The sequence below is a fragment of the Watersipora subatra genome, chromosome 3 (genome assembly GCF_963576615.1).
Source record: "Watersipora subatra chromosome 3, tzWatSuba1.1, whole genome shotgun sequence".
Taxonomy (NCBI): domain Eukaryota; kingdom Metazoa; phylum Bryozoa; class Gymnolaemata; order Cheilostomatida; family Watersiporidae; genus Watersipora; species Watersipora subatra.
In genome coordinates this window covers 57,321,198-57,341,981 of record NC_088710.1, presented here as the reverse complement: position 1 = coordinate 57,341,981, position 20,784 = coordinate 57,321,198, and the positions used below count along the sequence as shown (strand labels likewise).

General features: G+C 35.6%; 3 protein-coding genes across 3 annotated transcripts; all 3 read left to right on the top strand.

The window, feature by feature from the left end:
* Positions 1 to 4: 4 nt before the first annotated feature.
* On the top strand, positions 5 to 2,166 carry LOC137390782 (piggyBac transposable element-derived protein 3-like). The gene is made up of 2 exons (XM_068077101.1): positions 5 to 1,809; positions 2,010 to 2,166. The coding sequence occupies exons 1-2, from the start codon at positions 5 to 7 to the stop codon at positions 2,164 to 2,166; spliced, it is 1,962 nt and encodes a 653-aa protein (XP_067933202.1).
* A 642-nt stretch (positions 2,167 to 2,808) lies between these two features.
* Positions 2,809 to 3,943, top strand: LOC137390781 (THAP domain-containing protein 1-like). Its single transcript, XM_068077100.1, has 2 exons — positions 2,809 to 2,838; positions 3,206 to 3,943. The coding sequence occupies exons 1-2, from the start codon at positions 2,809 to 2,811 to the stop codon at positions 3,941 to 3,943; spliced, it is 768 nt and encodes a 255-aa protein (XP_067933201.1).
* A 5,264-nt stretch (positions 3,944 to 9,207) lies between these two features.
* On the top strand, positions 9,208 to 20,750 carry LOC137390780 (pancreatic lipase-related protein 2-like). Its single transcript, XM_068077099.1, has 14 exons — positions 9,208 to 9,331; positions 10,141 to 10,179; positions 10,350 to 10,483; positions 11,055 to 11,201; positions 12,013 to 12,165; positions 12,352 to 12,493; positions 13,210 to 13,311; positions 13,631 to 13,750; positions 16,007 to 16,055; positions 16,614 to 16,756; positions 17,825 to 17,945; positions 18,032 to 18,155; positions 19,705 to 19,781; positions 20,017 to 20,750. Exons 1-14 carry the CDS (start codon positions 9,208 to 9,210, stop codon positions 20,120 to 20,122), a joined length of 1,581 nt encoding a protein of 526 aa, XP_067933200.1. The 3' UTR covers positions 20,123 to 20,750.
* Positions 20,751 to 20,784: the final 34 nt, after the last annotated feature.

Sequence of the window (20,784 nt, the reverse complement as noted above, 5' to 3'; positions counted from 1 at the left end):
AACTATGAGTAGTCAGCGCTCCAGAAAAGCAGCCTCTGAGGCTTTGCAGGCTATTTTATGCTCAGACTCTGAAGATGGCTACATTTCATCATCAGGTGACTGCAGTGATTTTGACGCAGACTACAATGTGAATGCTCCAGAGGAACAGGTTAGCGATGACTCTGACTGGGAATACTCCACAAACACTTTTAGTTTGAGCAGTGAAAAGTTCTATGGCAACAGCAGTTTGAGTTCTGTCTGTTCTCCGCCTTCTCAACCTTCTACTTCAGCCGTCGCAACAACTCCTTTGCCACAGAAGAGAAGAAAAGTGGCCGTTGGGTCGACTTCTGGTTCTTCAGCATCTACTTCAGCTGCAGCTTCACAGGAGCAAATGTGTAAGACACCACCAGTTGCTAACTCTACACCTTCAACATTTGGTCGAAACGAAGCAATACCATCAACCATTATCAAAGCATCAACTAGTTGGACAATCAACAATGACAACGACTATGTGCATAACGAACCTGTCTTTACTGGTAAACGTCAAGTAAACCTTGCAAATACTGAAACACCAGTCAATATATTCAAGCATTTTTTTGACAATGACTTGCTAGATGACATTGTGTATAACACAAATCTGTACGCCTCGCAGGTAAACATCAACTCTGCATTCAATCTTACAAGAGGGGAACTTATGGTTTTTTTGGGGATAAACATTGTGATCACCTACATAAGATATCCAAGATTACGGATGTATTGGTCCAGCAACCAAGGAACTCGATGTGGATTGATTGCTGATGCAATGAGTGTCAATAGATTTGAAGCCATACGCCGTCACCTTCACTTTGTAGATAATGAAAAGCATGATGCAAACTCTACTGATAAAGTATGGAAGCTGCGCCCTGTGATGGAAGCTCTTCGGAAAAGGTTTCTTACAAGTGTAGATGCTGAAGAATGTCATAGTATTGATGAGCAGATGGTTCCTTTCACTGGCCAGAGTGGTCTAAAGCAATATATCAAGAGTAAACCAAAGAAATGGGGTTACAAAATATGGGTGAGATCAGGTGTGTCAGGCTACGTTTATGACTTTGAATTGTATCAAGGAGCAAGCGGTAATAGACCTGAAAAAGTCCTAGGACTGAGCCCAGATGTTGTGATGCGGTTATCAGACCGTTTGGCTGGCAAGAATCATAAGGTTTACTTTGACAACTTGTTTACAACGCTGGAGCTGTTGACCGAGCTAAAGAAGAAGAAGATATATGCTGTTGGTACTCTCCGCAAAAACCGGCTATGCGGCGCAGATGAGGTTTTGATTTGTGATAAAGGTATGAGAACAAGAGGAAGTGCTACCTATGCTACCAACAAAGACAACATCACCATCGTGAAGTGGAATGATAACAATTTTGTCTACACTGCAAGCACATTTGTTGGCATGCAACCAACCAGCGTAGTACAACGATGGGACAAAAAAGCAAAGAAGCATGTAGATGTTATCAGGCCTCGTGCTATTGAAGTCTATAACAAACATATGGGAGGAGTAGATTTAACAGATTTTCTGATTTCATGTTACAGGCACAGCCTGAAGCACAAGCGTTGGTATTTACGTCTGTTTTTTCACTTTGTAAATGTCACAATTGTGAATGGATGGCTGATCCATCGCTGGGAACATGGAGACAGCGTTGACTTGCTTGAGTTCCGCAGCTCTGTGGCACAAGCGCTAATTACACAAGGCTGGACAATGTCAAATCAAAGAAAAGGGAGGCCATCAAGCTCATATGTACACCCTCCTTGTCTAACAAACATCAGAACAAGGGTACCAGATGAGATCAGGTAAGCAAAGTGATCATTATGAAATTTTCAATTACTGAATAGTCTTGAGTTTACTAATAATTTTAGTAAAAGTAATAGTTTACTCATGTATTTTAAAATTTTTACTTGTAAAAATGTTTATTTAGTCAACATGTACATATTGCTATAATCCTACAACTTAAAAGCTCACAATTTTCACATCACTGGTTGAATTACTTTAGATACAACCTTGATGCTGGACACTGGCCAGAAAAGTCAGCTATGAAATATGCAAGCCGATGTGTTGCTCCAACCTGCCACAGCAAAACAAGATACTTGTGCAGAATTTGCAAAAAAGCTCTCTGCCCAGAATGCTTTGGAGCATATCATACCAAGTGACTTTGTCTGATTACAGCCTATAATGCAACCAACCAACTGTTGTTTGTCCTCATATGAGGACAAAGCGCATTGTTTCATAAATGCATGGCGTCCCCATATGAGGACATTAATTTTTACATATGTATAAGGTGGGGTGGAAGTAAAATAATAAATGTTCTGTGTATTTTGTGTGTAAATGTGCAGTTTTTGCTTGCTTATTCTCCTCTAGCTCAATGGCAACTATATTCATGCAAGAAAGGGTTAAGATATTTAAGTATTAAATAGCTGATAGCTTTTAAGATATCAAGTATTTATATGCATGAGATGCATTGCTGTGAACAAATACTGTGAATAGACCTATAATAATGATAAACACGTGGGAGTTGTTGAACTGCACAACATGATATGAAAACTATTTTAGTGAAACACTAATCGACAGATGATTCCATAGGTACAGTAAACCCTAAATTGGCGAATAGCTATCATTACAATGGAGCAAAAGTGAGGCCTATAATTGGCTGTTGTTCTCACGACGTTACGTCGCAGTGATGTGCATCACGGCAACACAGCCTTCAGCTGAGCTATGAGTTTAGTAGTGAAAGCCGGCTTGTCCTACTAGTTTGTAAGTCATAAACGTTACAATAAGACCAAATTCTTGGTAAAATGTCATCACAGGAGACTACAACACCCCAGGTATGTGAACTCACAATAAAAATTTTAAATACTTGGTAAACCTAACCTTTGCACATGTACTATACCATTGGTTCACGATGTAAGAAACTACTGGAAACAAACCAACTCAACTGAACTTGTCTCATCATGGTCCCATAACAACGAACATACCTTTTTATGATTATTCTGAATTGGAAGTGAATGAATGCTCGGTACTATCAAAAGAAAGAGTGTCTAGACTGATTACAACAACACATATTACAAACTTGTCTCTCAGCTGATGGGGTTGTAATCTAGCTCGGCATGATTGATCAAATGCCTTTTTTGTTTTATTCCAAGTAATGTAATGATATTCATTCTACTACATGTGTCTATTGTTAATGTTTAGGCTAAGAAAAAGTCAAGCCGCAGCTGGTGCTGTGCCTATGGATGTTCAAGCAATCCTGAGAAATGCCCAGATCTTGCGTTTCACCGCTTTCCAAACGAGAAACGAGCTGAAACCCGTAATGCTTGGGTAAAGGCGGTGCGAAGACAGGATTGGACTCCAACATCAAGCTCTGTATTATGCAGTGGACATTTTCAGAAAGACTGCTACAAGATTCCACCAGGTATTGGAAGAAAACCAATGCTAAAATCTGATGCAATACCTTCAATATTTACAGCTTATCCAACCTACCTTCAGCCAAAAGCTGTGAAAAGATGGACACCAACCATAAGAACAGAAAGCCTGCTGAAACGTGGAAGAACACCTCAGACAGCAGCCAGCACCATAATACCTGACCCTGAAAATAGTACACCTGGCGATACTACTATCCATGATGATGAGCAACTTGCAGCTTCTGACAATCAGGACACACCTACAGCCTCGACAACGAGCTGCCGATGTGGTGGTAGACCTAAACAGCCTGCTGTCACACGTATCTCAATATTAAAAAGAAGAATCAAAACTCTACAGCAGAGAGTCGGTCAATTAGAGCAGAAGAATAGGATTCAAAATAATTTGATCACAATACTGAGAAAGGACAATAAATTTGACAATATAGAGCTTACATCGATGGATGGATGTCTAGGAGAATTATTGTCAAATGAAACCACAAACAAAGCAATTTTAAATGTCCTCTCATGACATTTAAAATTTAAAATGTCCTGAGATGACATTTTAAATGTTAAATGTTTGTTTTGTTTCATTGTTTATTTTCATCTATAATATAACTACAAAAAATAATATGAAAAGTGTTTTTTACAGTATACAAGAACAAGAAAAATAGAAAAAAATGTCACTCCAAAGAAGGTGATGATGAGGTGCCTGAGCGCAATAGCAAGGCGAGTCAAGGCATGGAACCTGAAAGTAGAGTCAGCAGAAGTCTGTCTAGTTAGTTTAGTCTAGTCTGGTTGTCTGAGGTAGCGCTTCAGTTCATTTTTTAAAGAATTGGCATTTACAATTTTATGCAGTGTAACTGGTAGTAGATTCCATAGCAATGACTCCTGATAATCCAAACAACATTGACCAACTTTCGATTTAAACAATGGTATTTTAGGTTTATGTGTGTTTGACGAGTAGTTAAATGTGTTATTGTCCTGTTTTGGTTTGTTTCATAAAATGTGTTGTGTGCTTTTATCAGTACTTTGTATTTGTATAACTTTTAATAGTAAAATTCTATTTAAGTTGAATAGCGGATTAGCAGAAAAATCATAAGCTTTCGTGTTAATTATTTTGAGTAAATGGTTTTGAAAGACTAATTAAATTAAAGTTAAATGTCTTTTCAGTACTTTATGAAAGGACTGAGAAGATTTTGATGGCTGAATTTAGATAATAATTGGTTTTGAGACACCCATGTCTATCATTCTGAATTCGACTAAACATACCCAACTTCTGTTCCTAAAAAGCTAGCATACGTCACATATCTATGGGCAGAGCTTGTTGTGCCGATTGTGTTGTTTTCAAGTCGAAATTAAAACGCTGTAAAAAGCTTTCATGACTTTGAAAGTTAGTGAACCAATCTTTATTTTGAGCACAAAATTGGAAGCAGCATGCCTGATTTACCTAGAAAATACAATAAAAGTGGTATGTGACAGTTATGGTTTAATACAGTTGTCCAACTTATCTGCTTCTAAATCTCATTTGATTCATTAGTTTGTTATTAGTTTAATTTCTATTTGGTCACTCTTTGCATTATCAATGATATAGAAGCTTCTAAATCATTGGCATTATCCATTACCATGTGTCTAAGATTCTTGACTTTCTCATCCAAATTCAGTTTTATATATTATCAATAAAGTATGCAGTCTCACATGCACAAACTATGCAAAAATTGAGCAGTTTTTAGTGTTAAGTCAATAGGAGTTCATAGATCAGCTGATTCATTTTACACATCACCATGATGTTGCGTCATGCTAATTAGAGGCCTCACTTGTTTTATTATGTGCTTATTTAGGGTTTACTATATCTATGGATGTTTATCAAGTAAGGTAATTTTAGACCTATAATAATGATAAACACATGGGAGTTGTTGAACCGCACAACATGATATGAAAACTCCTATTTTTGTGAAACACTAATAAACATGTTTCAGTTCAGTAGCATGGTGGAGAGTGGCTAGAGCACCTTTGGTTCTACAGTTTTCAGTCTGCTAAGTATTTTGTAAGTTAGCTTTTAGCAATAGTAAAAGTGTTGAAATGAGTATTTATGTACCTAACGTCTCTTGTTCTGTCATGATAGAAGAAATCGTCAATAAATAAAGATTGTATGTAAGCAGGCCTTTCAGTATGAGAAATTAGGCAGAGGTAAATGAATCATAGTATCTTAAACTGCCAATATATAATATAAGTTTATCATGTAAGGTATTTTTTAGGTAAGGTAGTGTACAAGTGATGTAGTGTACAAATGAGGTTGTGTACAGGTGAGGTGTTGCGCAGGTGAGGTTGTGTACAGGTAAAGATGTGTATAGGTATGGTTGGCTGCAGGTGAGATAGAGTACAGGTGAGGTCAATTACAGATGAGGTGTCAAATGTTTAGACAGTTTCTTATCGGTGTTTTACATTTAATGTAACAATTTGATAGCACATTTTCTCATGGCTACATTAGCGCCATATTTAATTGTTGATGTTTGCTATTTTTAATATAGATTAGTAGCAAATTTTGAGGCTCTTTTTCTTGTGATTGAACAATCATGTTCTCTCTGGAGATGTTTGTTTCACCATGTATGACTAACAAAAACAGAAGTAACAATAATAGTGCTGATTGTGCAGAGATCTCTTGCCATCTATTGTGATTACCTGCTTAAGAATAAAGCATTTACTTTTATGCATAAACAGATTGTAGTGCTGTCGGTGTTGAACATTAAAGGTTACTGTCTAATTTATTTTACACATTTACTCATGCCAAAAATGTACAACAGGTTTCAGCATATGCTGCAAAGCTGTCATGTTTGAAAAAGGAGTGCATTGCCTCAACATTTGTATGCAATACAATTGCAAGAATAAAGCTAAACACCGACTACAGTATAAGGCTATTTGTCATCCTTTATGAATATGTAGAATTATAAACTGTATAGAAACTAAATTCTGCTAGTTTTTTTGACAGTACGAATTTCACAATAGCTACTATTTGTTTTTAGTGTAAAAATTCGACCTGTTACTTTTAATCTCACTGCGGCACTACACTTTTTTATTAATTTATAATAATATATACGACTCAGTGCAACCTCTCTTCTGTAGTGGACTATGATTGATTTTTTAATCCTCAACATCATTTCATCAATACCGACACATCAAACGCTTGAATTGATTATTAGGAGAATGTATATACAGTTGTAATAATTACAAACCATAGCATTATACAGTAAAACCTACATAACTCATGTGCTGATATCAAATTTTACTTATCATCCTATTCTCCAGTTACATGTAAATCGCATTTGTTCATAGGCATGTTATTTTCTTTGAACAATAACTTGGAAGTCTTAATGCAAGTTACCATAGTTGTTTTTAAACGTATCAAGTTTCATTCTGACTTTTGTATATTTTAATACTAGCCGTGCCACCCGGCGTTGCTCGAGTAATAGAAAAGTCTTTGGACGAAAATTGATTTGTATTTAACCTATAACAACATTTGCCATTTTAACTTTCAAACTACATATCATGAGAAAAGTGTTTTGTCTTATAAACAATGAGAAGTAGTGAGAGTTGCTCGCTATTAACCAGTTTAATAATGTGAGCGAACAGCTTCTCGTGACGTTATACTATGACCTGCAACATACGCAAAGCTTTAGGTATTTGCTCTCATATAATGACTTATATTGGCAAGCTAGCAAGTCGATTTCTGTAGTCTAGTGGGTAAAGTGGGTCAGACTGGCATACGGCAGGGTCCGAGATCAAATCTTCTTCGGTACGGAGTATTTATTACAAGAATTTAAGATCTATAATCAGACAATCAATCCTGCAAACCTACATACGATAAACTTTGAGAAATATAGATGATTGCCATATTAGTCATTTTATTTTTATTGTGCAGAGCACTTTCAAAATTTAGTTTCAACAGTTTTTCAAAATATTTCCTTCAAAGCTGCATCTTAATAAAGATTATTGCAGTTTTGTTTTCAGTCAATTTTCAAAAGTGCTAACGGTAAGCCCAGCGATGCCCAGGATTCCTTTCGTTTTTGATCAAATAGTCAGCAGGTGGACATGTAAGGGGCTGGTTCTTAGAAACCAGACAGAGTTTTTGAACGAAATATTTTTGGTGATGTGGCGAAAGGCACATAAAATATGCATGTGAAATTTAGATGAAATCAGCAAAAAAATGTGGAAACAAACATTTGCGCAGACTAATATACACACTCACATGCACTATAAAAATGTGGGGTTTATTAATATAGATCATTTGACAAACAGTGAGAACTTCTTTTGTATGAAACCATAAGTGGCCAAACTTGGATGGATATAATTTTTAATCTAACTTTTAAAGTACTACTAACTATGATCTTTATCCATTCTCATAAATACAAAAAGAGTGATCGAAGTATTCAGATACGAAATCTAAAAAACAGGAGCGTGTAAACAGCTCACCCAACCTGTGTTTTCAGTTCTACTTCTGAACTGGTACAACAACAAACCTTTTATGTTTCTATCATTCAACTCACCTTTTGCATATTTACTGCCCCAGCGATTGTCTGAAATGTTTGATAATCACATGACAGGCTCCTGTGAAGATTATTGATAAGTTATTTTGGCTAGAAGCGCATGTTCCCACAATACATAGTAAGAATGGCTTCCTGTCAAGTCTGTTCTATGTCAAGGCAGCCCCAAACTTTACTGAATAGGTTTGAATATCATAGACAGCATCATGGGCTGTAATTATGGCAGTCATATCATGAAGAAAAATCTACAAGCTACATTTTTAGAATGGTTGTTTGTAAGCTAGACTTTTTTGTATTTCACAAGTAATCCTATATCTTTCTGCATATATCTTTATTATTTACTGTTGAAAACTTCAGTCATGCGCCTGGATGTGTGATCACCCAATAAAATATCTTATCTCAGCCATCTGCCCATTCACACGTGTTACGCAACTCCTTCCTGTTCAGCACTCAGCTATTCAGCTGGCTGGTTGGAAGGACAGAAGTGAGGTCTATGTAGCTAAGTTCATTTACTTTATCCGTTATACTATATATTATTTAATATGTTTATAATTGAGGGAATATTTTTATTGATTATTATTCTTTGCATAAGTCGTCTTATTGGTCAATTGGTTTGAATGATCGACTTTAGCATGCTAAGCTTTTACGCTTGATCGTTTAATAGAAAAATATAAAATAGGGAGTATATACTGAAGCTTATTTCAGTTGTGGAGAATATTGGAGAGAAAGTTGTTATAGTGATGAGGCTGAAAGAAATGTTTGAGCAATAGGGACAAGGGAACGATGGGAATAGGGACAAGGGAATGATGAGAATAGGGACAAGGGAACGATGGGAATAGGGACAAGGGAACGATGTGAATAGGGACAAGGGAACGATGAGAAAAGGGCCAAAAGAACGATGTGAATAGGGACAAGGGAACGATGGGAATAGGGACAAAGGAACGATGTGAATAGGGACAAGGGAACGATGAGAATAGGGCCAAGAGAACGATGTGAATAGGGACAAGGGAACGACGTGAAGTGAAAAGGAGGGTGAAAGGTAACAGAGTAAGATATAAAAAAGAGATAAAAAAGTGCAATGATAAAACTGGTAAAAATAACTGAAAAAAAGAACTTGTACAAAAGCTTGTAGCCATAAGTGGGTCCACATGCTGTCAAGTCTTATGGGCATAACTGAGCGCTATACTCTGTGTTATTTTGTGAAAGTTTAAACATGATTGTATCTGGCACCATTTTATTTGACAGGAAAGCAACAATGGTAGTTGCAAAGTGTTATGCTCTGTCAGGCATATTCCTTGCCCTCTATTTTGTCTTAGCGTCAGGATTTTATGAAGTCAATCAGGAAATTGAGGAACTTAAGGCTATTTATGGCGAACACGGTAAATCCATGTGCTAACTGCTATAGTGACATATGTATGGCACACCTTTGTGTTGACTGCCGTAGTGGCATGTGTAGGGTAAACCTTTGCGATAATTGCTGTAGTGACATACGTACGACACATCCTTGTGTTGACTGCCGTCGTAACATATGTGTGATAAATCCTTGTGTTGACTGCTGTAGTGACATATCTGTGCAGTGTTTGGACACATAACAACATAACTAAATGTATATTTTAAGGATATTTAGCTAACTTTTGATGCTTACTTGAAATTTTCAGTCTAGATCACTCACAGTGAAATAAGTCACAAAAACCCACATAGAATTTAGATCCTCTGAGGCAACATCCATTACCACAGAGAACAATGAATTTATCAAGCACTAGAATGCATTATCGCAAACCAATTATCGCAAACCTTTGCGATAATTGCTGTAGTGACATATGTACGACACATCCTTGTGTTGACTGCTGTCGTGACATATGTGTGATAAATTCTTGTGTTGACTGCAGTAGTGACATATCTGTGCAGTGTTTGGACACATAACAACATAACTAAATGTATATTTTAAGGATATTTAGCTAACTTTTGATGCTTACTTGAAATTTTCAGTTTAGATCACTCACAGTGAAATAAGTCACAAAAACCCACATAGAATCTAGATCCTCTGAGGCAACATCCATTACCACAGAGAACAATGAATTTATCAAGCACTAGAATATCTTTAGTCGGCATCATGCAGTGTACTTTTCTTTGCCATGTGTATAGGTTTAGTACAAGTTACTGGTTAAAACTCTGCCATTTGTTTCAGTTCCATACAAGCCAGTAACAAAAGATGGCCAATTATTCAGTAAGTTGTTAACACTGATTCAATCTTGTGGATGCTTTCTTTTCGCTAGTTGTTATCATGTGTTTACCAGGGATCATTCATCATATTACTCAGTCCTCATGACTGCAGCTGCCACTCTCTATATTCATGAGCTGAGAGCAACTTATCTAGTAATGATTGTTGATTAACAGAACGATTTCTCTTTGGCTCATCGAAACCATATTGTCATGAGAAACTTGGATGCTTTCCAATGACTGGTGATTTTGCGGAGAGACCCGTCGGCCTTGCCCCTAACAGTCGAGAAACTGTCAATACACAGTTCACTGTATGTATAACACACAAACGATGTTTTTTAAGAAGAAAATATCAGTCTCAGCACCCCATCAGGGCCAGTAAAATTGCTTCAATGACCTACTAACTCAAAGTTCAAGCTTCCATGGTATCCTTCCACAGAGGATATGCAACTCAAACTTTTACTGCACCTTGTTGTAACTTTTAGTAGGATGTTTGTTTGTTAACTGGACTTTATCAAATAATAAAAGTGAAGTAGCGAGTGAAAATAAATTTGAGGACAAAGTTCTCATATATCATATACAGCATGTGTTATACCAACCACCAAATCAGGCAACTGTTAGCAGCAAATGAAAGAACCACATCACTTCATAGAAAATTGTGTTATTTTCCTGTTATAGCAACTGTATATGATTTGTGTTGTATTTACCGTAAAACCTCTAACTGAACGCCATGGCGCTCTTTTTTCAACCCTTCCTCTGTAGTGGCGGTCAAATAAAGGTGGCATTCAAATAAAGGTGGCATTCACTTAGAGGCTTTACGGTATATGCATCAAGAAATGATTAATCTGAAAACTCATCCAATAATATCTATATGGATTACAGCTATTTACAAAAGCAAATGTGCAGAAGGGACAGACGTTAAGAGCAGACGACTCTCACACTTTGTTGAATTCTAGATTTAAGGCCAGCCGAAAAACCATGTTCATTATTCATGGTTTCTTAGAGAGTGCGCAGGCTTCATGGTTTTCAGTGAGTAAAACCCAATTAATTAGACTTACAGTCTGTCAGGAACCTTGAGTCTTAAAGGAACAATACAACAAACATGACTATTTGGCTATTAGCTCTTGAGCATAGCATTATTGTTATTATCATCATCATTATTATTGTTATGGTTTGTAATCACAATTTTTATTGTGCTGTTTGTTTTTATATTTACATCTTATGCTTACTGCTTTTTTATTTCTTAAAAACAAAAATCATAATTTCCAGTTATGCTTTACATTTGCTGCTATTGTAGAACGCCTTGCTATTTACTATAGCCAAAACGCATTTTGTAACACTAATTTAACTGTGCTGGTCTTAAGATTATATAAGAAAACAAGAATTATATTTATTTATATATATTACTTTGTTGACAATAATTTCATTTGAGATAGAAATGTTTTTCAAATTACGCCGTACGACAATAACATAACCAAAAAAAAGAGAAAAGGGTAAAATTCAGTCACTAAAATCATATAAATAGTTTGACAAATAATGTTTGAACAAATACTAGGTGGAAGAGTGTTAAAGCAGCTGGCAATGATATTTTTAAAATATTTGGTAGTGGTTGTATGCAATTTGTTCATATCACGTAAGTTGAAATGAGTTGAGAACCTGTAATTGTCATGTAAAAATGAGGACACAAACCATGAAAAATCTTGAAACCTTGAAATAAAATAAACATCTAGCAGAGGCAGAGTAATTATAAACCATGATTTTTTACTTATTATATTTATTCTATAACTTTGTAATATGATGAGATTGGCGTTTGTCGACATAGACTGTGTTCGTGTTGTAGCCTGTGAATGTAGAGCTTCTAAAGGATGGAGACTACAATGTGATAGATGTTGACTGGGGATCTTTGGGAGCCTCCAAAACTCTTTACACCCAAGCTACAGCTAACACGAGGGTGGTAGCCCGAGAGATAGTTTACCTCCTCAGCGTGCTGCAGGTAGATCAGTTTCACCTAGGTTACGCCTCTACTTACCGCTTCAAATACACGATTGTTACACCGCTGTTCTGTTAGGCTTCTCTTGGTTTTGTTTACAAATTCCGATATATTGTGTGTTTCTCATTTTTCCTTTACCAACTCTATACAATGCTGAGCACTTTAATTGTCTTAGAATCCTATCCGCAGAAAACTCATGGACTCAAGCTAGATAATGTGCATCTGATAGGCCACAGCCTGGGCGCACACATTGCAGGATATGTGGGGAAAAACCTTACAGCCTCTATTGGCCGTATCACTGGACTTGACCCGGCTGAACCCTATTTTCAAGGTACGTAGATGCTAAATATTCTCAAATCAAGCGCTTACTTTTATTTTTCTCTCTGATGTCTATATAGACACACTTATTAGTGATAATATATTTACATTGAAATGTGCTAAGAACATTACAATGAAGATTACTGTTACCACTATTACCACATTACTATCACAAGCTAATTCGAAAGATATCGATTTAGCTTGTGATAGTATATGTGCTTGGGACATTGGCCTACCACACTAAAGCATTAATTGCTTTTATGGATATTTGAACTAATGCTTAACATCTTCAATTCAGAACTTGACTACATCTGACTGCTCTGTTTGTACTGAAACTTGGATCATCATTATATATGGTAAGGTTTAGACTACATATGTTTTAAATGTATTTTCTATTAGATTTTAACCTCACATTATTCTGTTTTTTGGAGTGTATATTGTATTATATATAACATCTAATTCCTACCATCCTAGATTAGCAATATGAAATGAGTCTACTGAGAGGTGTAAATTTTAACCATAAGCATGGCCGACACCGAATGAATTTTCTGTAAATTTATATGCATCTTGACTCTGGTTCTCCAATAAGTTATAGTCTTGTCAATTCAGATACACTTTGTATGATCACTTGGCACTTAGTGTAAGGCTAATGCTTTGCCCACAGCAAGTATCTCTGCGCATAATTCTATGTCTCTGTTATAATCATACCTACGAACCAGTGTTTTATAGGTTACAATACAGGAATTCGTTTGGATCCATCAGATGCCAAGTTTGTGGACATAATTCACAGTGACGGAGATTCCATCCTTGAAATAGTGAAGGGAGAAGGAGGTTTGATTCTTGTTTTTTGATCACAGATGTTTGGTTACAGATACTAGTATGTCATGGAAGGTTTCGTAGTTTTGTTTATGAGCATCACCCAGTCTCATTTCAATCTAAACAATATAACGTACGCTACAGTTTACTTATAGCAGTCTGAGTTTTACAACAAATTCTATTAAACACTTAATAAGTTCAACTTGCCGCCTTTTGTAAATATCATGCTCATCACCAGTTCATATAACTGGTTTCTGTGTGCGTTCAAGTTAAATTGAATTTAAATTAAATTTTAAAGGCAACAGTAAAATGAAATTATCTATTTTGGTGGCAGGCTTTGGTACAAGTGAGCTTTCCGGCCATGCCGACTTCTTTCCCAACGGAGGAGAAGACCAACCCAACTGTAAGAATGGTATTGTCTCCAATGTGCGGCTTGAAAATAATCTGTATGAAGGTATGTGCTGTCTTTAGCTACTGTGGTTGGTCAGTAGCATTTGCAGCGGATAGTCCTGGTGTCTTATGACTGTATGTAGTGTCTCTAGTGCTTGCTACTTACACTGTAAGCAAATGACCCTTAAGCGTTTACAATTCAAAAATTTTACAGAATGGTCTACATTGGTTTGTTATAGAACACTATGCATAATCTGATAAGTAATTTATATACATTGTGTAACTAGTTTTAATATCGACCTTTTGCCAGTGCTTTGGTTAGTATAATCATATACTAGAAATTCCCCTGTCATACAGCCCACGACCAAAGTGATATTGGAAAAAAGAAAGGGTACTGATGGTTGAGAAATGCAATATTAGCAGTCAAATAGCACTGCAGTGCAATAGAATAACTGCAATGGTAGCTGTAATGTACTGGGTGTGGGTGTTATTATATACAACAAACAGCAATAATGAAAGAAAAAGATTACGTGTTTATATCTCTCCCCCTATAATAGGAGAGATGCAATATTAGAAGTAAAATGCACTGATATTATTAGAATAACCAATATTATTAATATAGTAATACAGCAATAATAGAAAACCAATGCACAATTTTGTTTACATTACAAAATATCATAGCTAACAATATCAAGAAGTTGTGATATTTATACAGATTTTTAGAAAATCTATTTAACAAAACTATTTAGAAAAAATAATAACAGTAACATACTGCCCATCATCGATGTTGTTAGTGTCACTATAAGACTTCAATAGTCATCCAAACTTATAATTAAATATTGTAATAATCTCATAAGAATCGTTAGAAAAAAATATCATCGTCATTTCCTTTACTTTCACTGCTTTGGACATCAGTTAGAATACCAAAGTACTCATAAGTTTCCAAAATGTCAGTTACTTTGAAATCGGCAAAAAAGAAACAATTTCTGTACTTCTACGTTAATTACAGAAACCTTCAGCAATTCGACAATGCTATAGACTGGTGAAATGTGCACGTTATTTGTTTGTGAAATGCGCACAACTTAATGGCTCTATTCTCTGTCGCTCGGCGTTTCGTTTGCCGGTCTTAATTTTGATAAAAGTAAGGCTTGGCCAGTTTTAATAAAGATTTCTGGCCAAATTAATCTGTCTATTTATGTATAATCCGATCAGATGGGTTAGTTTTAAGATATTGCGGTAACCTTTCCAAGACCTGGTAACATATTTAAATAGGTTTATATGTGTTTTGTACTGTTATTATACTTTAACGACTCCACAAAAAATTGGTTAAATTTGTTGATGAGATTTCGATACAAGGGTTTTCGACGTTGATGATGAATAATTTTCGTAAGTTGTATGCACATGCATTTATTATAAAAACTCTCAAACTTCGCTCCGCTCATTTGGTCGTGGGATTAGTATGTTTACAGTCGAATATCTAGACGTGATACTTTTGTAAAGATGTTACAAATATGTAGTACAAAGAAAAAGAATCAAAAATCTCATCACATACCGTACAAAAGAATCCTAACTCTGTAGTTACCTCAACTCAAAGTCTGATTCTCAACTAATTTTAAACAATTTGCAAAAAACAGATGCCTATATAAGATTTTTTTGACTTAATAAAGGTGGAAGTAAATCACATATAGCTTTGTTAAAAACAGCACAAACTCAAAAGAATTATCAAAAAAACTGTAGAATGCAATTCTTTTCAGCCTAATGGCACTCTGTTTGGTATAATGACCTGTACAAGGAAAGCCTCAATGAGGTTACTACAGTATCAAATTTTGTCTTAAAATAAAGGTATGTCTACCACCTGACAACAAATGTATTTCACGACTTTAACTCACTGAATAAATACATGCAAAACATGATGTAAAACTATCATGATGAAATCTTACTGCTGTAAACCCTAACTCTCTATACTTGAATGTCTAAAACTATCATGATGAAATCTTACTGCTGTAAACCCTAACTCTCTATACTTGAATGTCTAAAACTATCATGATGAAATCTTACTACTGTAAACCCTAACTCTCTATACTTGAATGTCTAAAACTATCATGATGAAATCTTACTACTGTAAACCCTAACTCTCTATACTTGAATGTCTAAAACTATCATGATGAAATCTTACTACTGTAAACCCTAACTCTCTATACTTGAATGTCTAAAACTATCATGATGAAATCTTACTGCTGTAAATCCTAACTCTCTATACTTGAAGGTTTAAAACGGTTCTTTGCGTGTGATCACAGTCGAGCTATTGACTATTTCAAAGAGTCCATCAATGATTGTCCATTTACAGGAGTGCTCTGTTCTAGCTTTGAGTAAGTATGCTAGCAGGTTGTTTCACTATCTGACAAAAGCTCTTACTAGATACTCTCATTGACACTAATAAATCCAATTATCACTATCGCTGTGTGTGTGCACGTATACGCTGTTTTTTCACATTTTTAGACCAATTTCATCCAAGCCCTCACGCGCATATGCTTTGTGCCTCCTGCTAGATTTATAAAATATTTGGGTTTAAACTCCATCTAGCTCCTGAGAACCAGCTCCTTAAAGATCCGTCTGCGGAATATCTGATTGAAAAGATCAGAAATCCCAGGCATCGTCTGGTCTAATACTAGTTGATACTAAAGTAGCTACAACAATATCGCAGACACAGCGACTTTGTATTAGTAACTATATACGGTAACGATGCTATTTATTTACTGTTTGACGACAGAAACTAATTGTTTAGTCATTTAAACTCGCGATACATGAGACATACAGAAAACCGCAGCTTTGTAGTGAATCATTGAGAGTTGTTCCCTCTATGTTCTAGAAGACATTAAATTTATGTATTGCAACAAGCATTTTATCTTGGGAGACTTTAATTGCAGAGACTTTGAAAATGGGAAATGTCCAGCTAGATGTAATACTCCGGATGGCTGTAATTCTATGGGCCTCCACTGCCACAAGCCTAGTTCTCACGGTTACAAGCGGTACTACCTGCACACGACAGGAGATGACGGTAACTTCTGTGGTAAGCTGTGTATAGTAATTACTAAAAAACAATAATTATAATTTACATTTGCAAAGAAATTACATTCTTAATGCATTTTTCCATATAAGTTATCTAGACATAAAAATGTTGTTGAGCGTTTGAGCCGCAACAGGTCAGAGTGTTCTGTGTTGGCTTTGTTACTACTTTTTTATGTTACCTGCTGACCTTTCATATTTGGCGCAATTTCAATTCAATCTGTAGATTATGTTCCTATAGCCTGTCTGTAGCCGAAACTGTAAATTAGGTTCTTTTTGTTTTAATTTGTATTTATCATGGCAAATTTAGTTAATGACTCATGAACAAAGAACATGAACAATCACACATGAGACAAAAATAACTACACAAAAAGAATGTTGACTCAACCTTAAAATTGCTGATAGCATTAAAAGAACAAAAAATCGAACTTCAGTTTCAATGTTTTTCAATGCACAATAGATTGATGTTGCTTTTTGTATAACAAATGCCCACTTCTTTTGTATAACAAACTTTCATTTCGTTGCTTGCCAACATGTTTGAAACACAAGATAATTTGCAAATAAATTTTTGAAAGTTTTTTAATGTCATTGTTAAAAGCCGGCACTCATATTATATTATATATCATTTTATATATATATTATTAATTATATATTATATATATAATTATGATATATTATATTTATTGCACCTTTTTTAGTTGTAATCCACTGCCGCCTCAACAACGGTTTTATATTGTAGAAAGTGAAGTTGATACAAAAAAGTTAACTATATAACTAATATTCAAGTATTTAATACTAAAGAACTAGGACTGAAAAGTTTGTTGAGTCAACGTCATGTTATAAAGACGGGTACCCTGGTAGTATAATGTGCCATAAGACACCGCCAGATATATCGATAAAGCACAAAAAATAACTATGCCAATAAATATGGAATGCCAATTGGTGTAGTTGGGTGCCGGGCTACCAAGCTGAAATACATGGGTTCGAATCCTGTAGGATGCAATTTCTTTTCTCAATTTGACAGGCGGACATGGCTCTTACTATAGTAAATATTGTCTAATATGTATTTTAGCCAATGAGTACTCAGTGAAGGTAACAATTGATGGTGGCTCGGCAGAGCTCCAGGGAGAACTAGATGTCACCGTTACAGGCGATACTGGCAAGCAGAGAGTGTTAAAACTCAATGAGGATGGGTCAGTACCTGACTTCTGCTGCATTACCACATGAACAATATTACAGCTAATTTAAAAAGATATGCACGAAGATAATGATTTTGCAGTGGTGCCTTGAAAGCAGGAAAAACCTACACTTATCAGGTTGGCTTATCGACTGAATTGGGTAAACCGGTAGGCCTGCAAGTAGTTTGGACAAGGAACCTTTCCTGGTGGAAGGTGATAAGCAAGGTGAGAATAATATTCGGTTGGTCAGATAAGCTAAACACGGTAAAAGGTACTGTGTTGTGCGTGCTCTAGCACGCACAACCATGATTTAGTAGTTGATTGTATTAATCTACTAGGTGAATGGTAAAAATCTGAACAGAAAACTTATGTATATTTAACATATACAACATTTACCATTCTAACTTTTAAACTTCATATCATGAGAAAAGTGTTTTGTGCAGTTCAAATAAATTAAGAGAAAAAATCAACAATGAGTTCGTGGAAATGTGTGTATAAAAAAGGTTACTATTGCAGCAGAAGCTCGTTGTATTCAAAGTTTTGATGGATGATATTGGTACCTCTCGATTCTGGTATATGCGTAAAAAAGAGATATCGGACTGTCTTTGTCTGATACCTTGTCTACCCAAATACAAAGAGAATGTGGAGGCAACTCTTGCTCCAGATAATACAACTTCCTTGTGAAAAGTATTTAGTTTATAAAAATTTACCGAAACTTAAAATATGAGTGTTATGGCACATCTGACATTGGAGCGGCACATTTGAATATTACAAATTCAAAAACTAGGTAATGGGGTAATGGTGAAAAATATGCTTTAAAAAACAATGGTAAAAGGTAATATCAATAATAAAAAGTGCATATTTAGCGTGTGTAATCGCGCTAGAAATTGTAGGAATGGCTTAGCTTAGTAGGTAGGCATGCTTGTTTGTGCACTTGTGATTTGAATGTTGCAAGTTAAAATCCTCTAAAGAATGGAATTTTTATCGCTATAACTGGACACAGGGTTGAAAACAAAAAGACCAACAAACACAGATTTGTATGTATAGATTATAAGTGCTAATAAAATAATTTCTCTATTCATTCACACACAATTGATCATTCATATACGCATTGATTTGTTAATCCATACTTTCTATTAATCTGTTAACCCATTAATTTCATTCATTGAACTGTCATTTTATTTATTACCTCAGCCAATAAATATTGTCTTGCTAATATTTGGTTGAATTAATCTTAAATTTATTCATTCTTAGACGCATTTGAGCTTTTTTTGGTTAATCTTATGTCAGGTCTTGGGGCGCTTTAGGCTGCCTGGAGTCTTAAGTCAGGTCTTGGGGCGCTTTAGGCTGCCTGGAGTCTTAAGTCAGGTCTTGGGGCGCTTTAGGCTGCCTGGAGTCTTAATTCAGGTCTTGGGGCGCTTTAGGCTGCCTGGAGTTGAGACTCAGCTCTAGAGAAAATAACAAAAATTATGTTTAATAGTTTCGACTAGTCATAGTAAATATACATGTGTGGATGGCCATAATTACAATCCTAAAATTGTGATTTTTTGAGAAACTTGGATGCGCTAATGATATATCCAATTGGTGCAGATTGCAAGAAAGCTTAGAGAATCTTTAGTGTATTGGGTATACATACATGTATATCGCATTAAAACTAAATCTACTTAATAAGGTTTTAGATACCATATCACATCAACGAATGAAAAATGCTCATCTTGAATCCCATGGTCATGTTGTCAAGTCGCAAACACTAATTGCATACTTATCAATGCAGGCATGCGGATACGTTGGTTTCTGTACAAACTCCATAAAGCTTCAAGAAATAGAGCTCACTGACATAAATGGCAAAAGGTGAGTTCAATTGTAATCTGCTATAAATAGCAGGTTACAATGCAGGTTTGTTAAATAATAAAATTTACAGTTTGCAAGTTTGAACACTTTTGCTGTCTTAGCTAGTTTGCTAATAGCCAACGAAGTACTCTACATTACCGTGGGCTAGTAGGAAATTGCTGTTAAGAGTCTTTAGTATGTTTATCATCAAGTAGATTTTTTAATGGGAACTTTGTAACTTTTTTGCATGTTTCAGCTATTACTTCTGCGGGACTGAGCTTTTCCTCAAATCTGGAGTTGGCCGATATCTCTTCACAAAAAGCCAAAGTTGTGTTGATCAATCTATGCTAGTTGGAAAGTAATCTGTACTAACAGCTGCAATAAAAACAGCCATTATAGCCTGATTATCTGTGTCGGCCAAAGCAGTTTGTATAGCTCTTGGTGTCTGAAAATTTGACTTCCTTTTTTGCACTTGTCATCTTGTAGCAGGTTTTATGGTACCATAGAATCAATGAGCTCGAGTCTCAATCAGGTGGTGCAATACACAAGCGGTTGCATCATTGATGGCAGAATTTCTACAGCGCTAGGTACCGCCGAGTAGTATTATTAGAAGGCGCTTTTGGCTTGTGGACAATTTTACCTTCAGCCATGTGTATTTATAAATGAAAAATTATTTATGGGTATTTCACACAAAAAATCCACATCTACGCTTGCCATTATTCCAGACTTGCTCACATGGATAAAGGTAGCAGGCAGTTCTCTTCATGGTGCACCAAAATTGAAAATTGTCAAAAGCAACTTGAATATTTCCCACATTTAATGCTTTACAAGATAAGACAGTTTAATTGCATTATTCACATCACTTAGCACAAAGTTCTACAGCTGTTTTAAACAAATTGTTACAGTCAGATATTAAAATCCTTCCTTGTACCATCATAGGAACAACTGTGACCTATGATTGTAAACACTTATATACAATCAATGTATTAAGGGTAACATAGTAGATGCATTCATGCACCTTCAT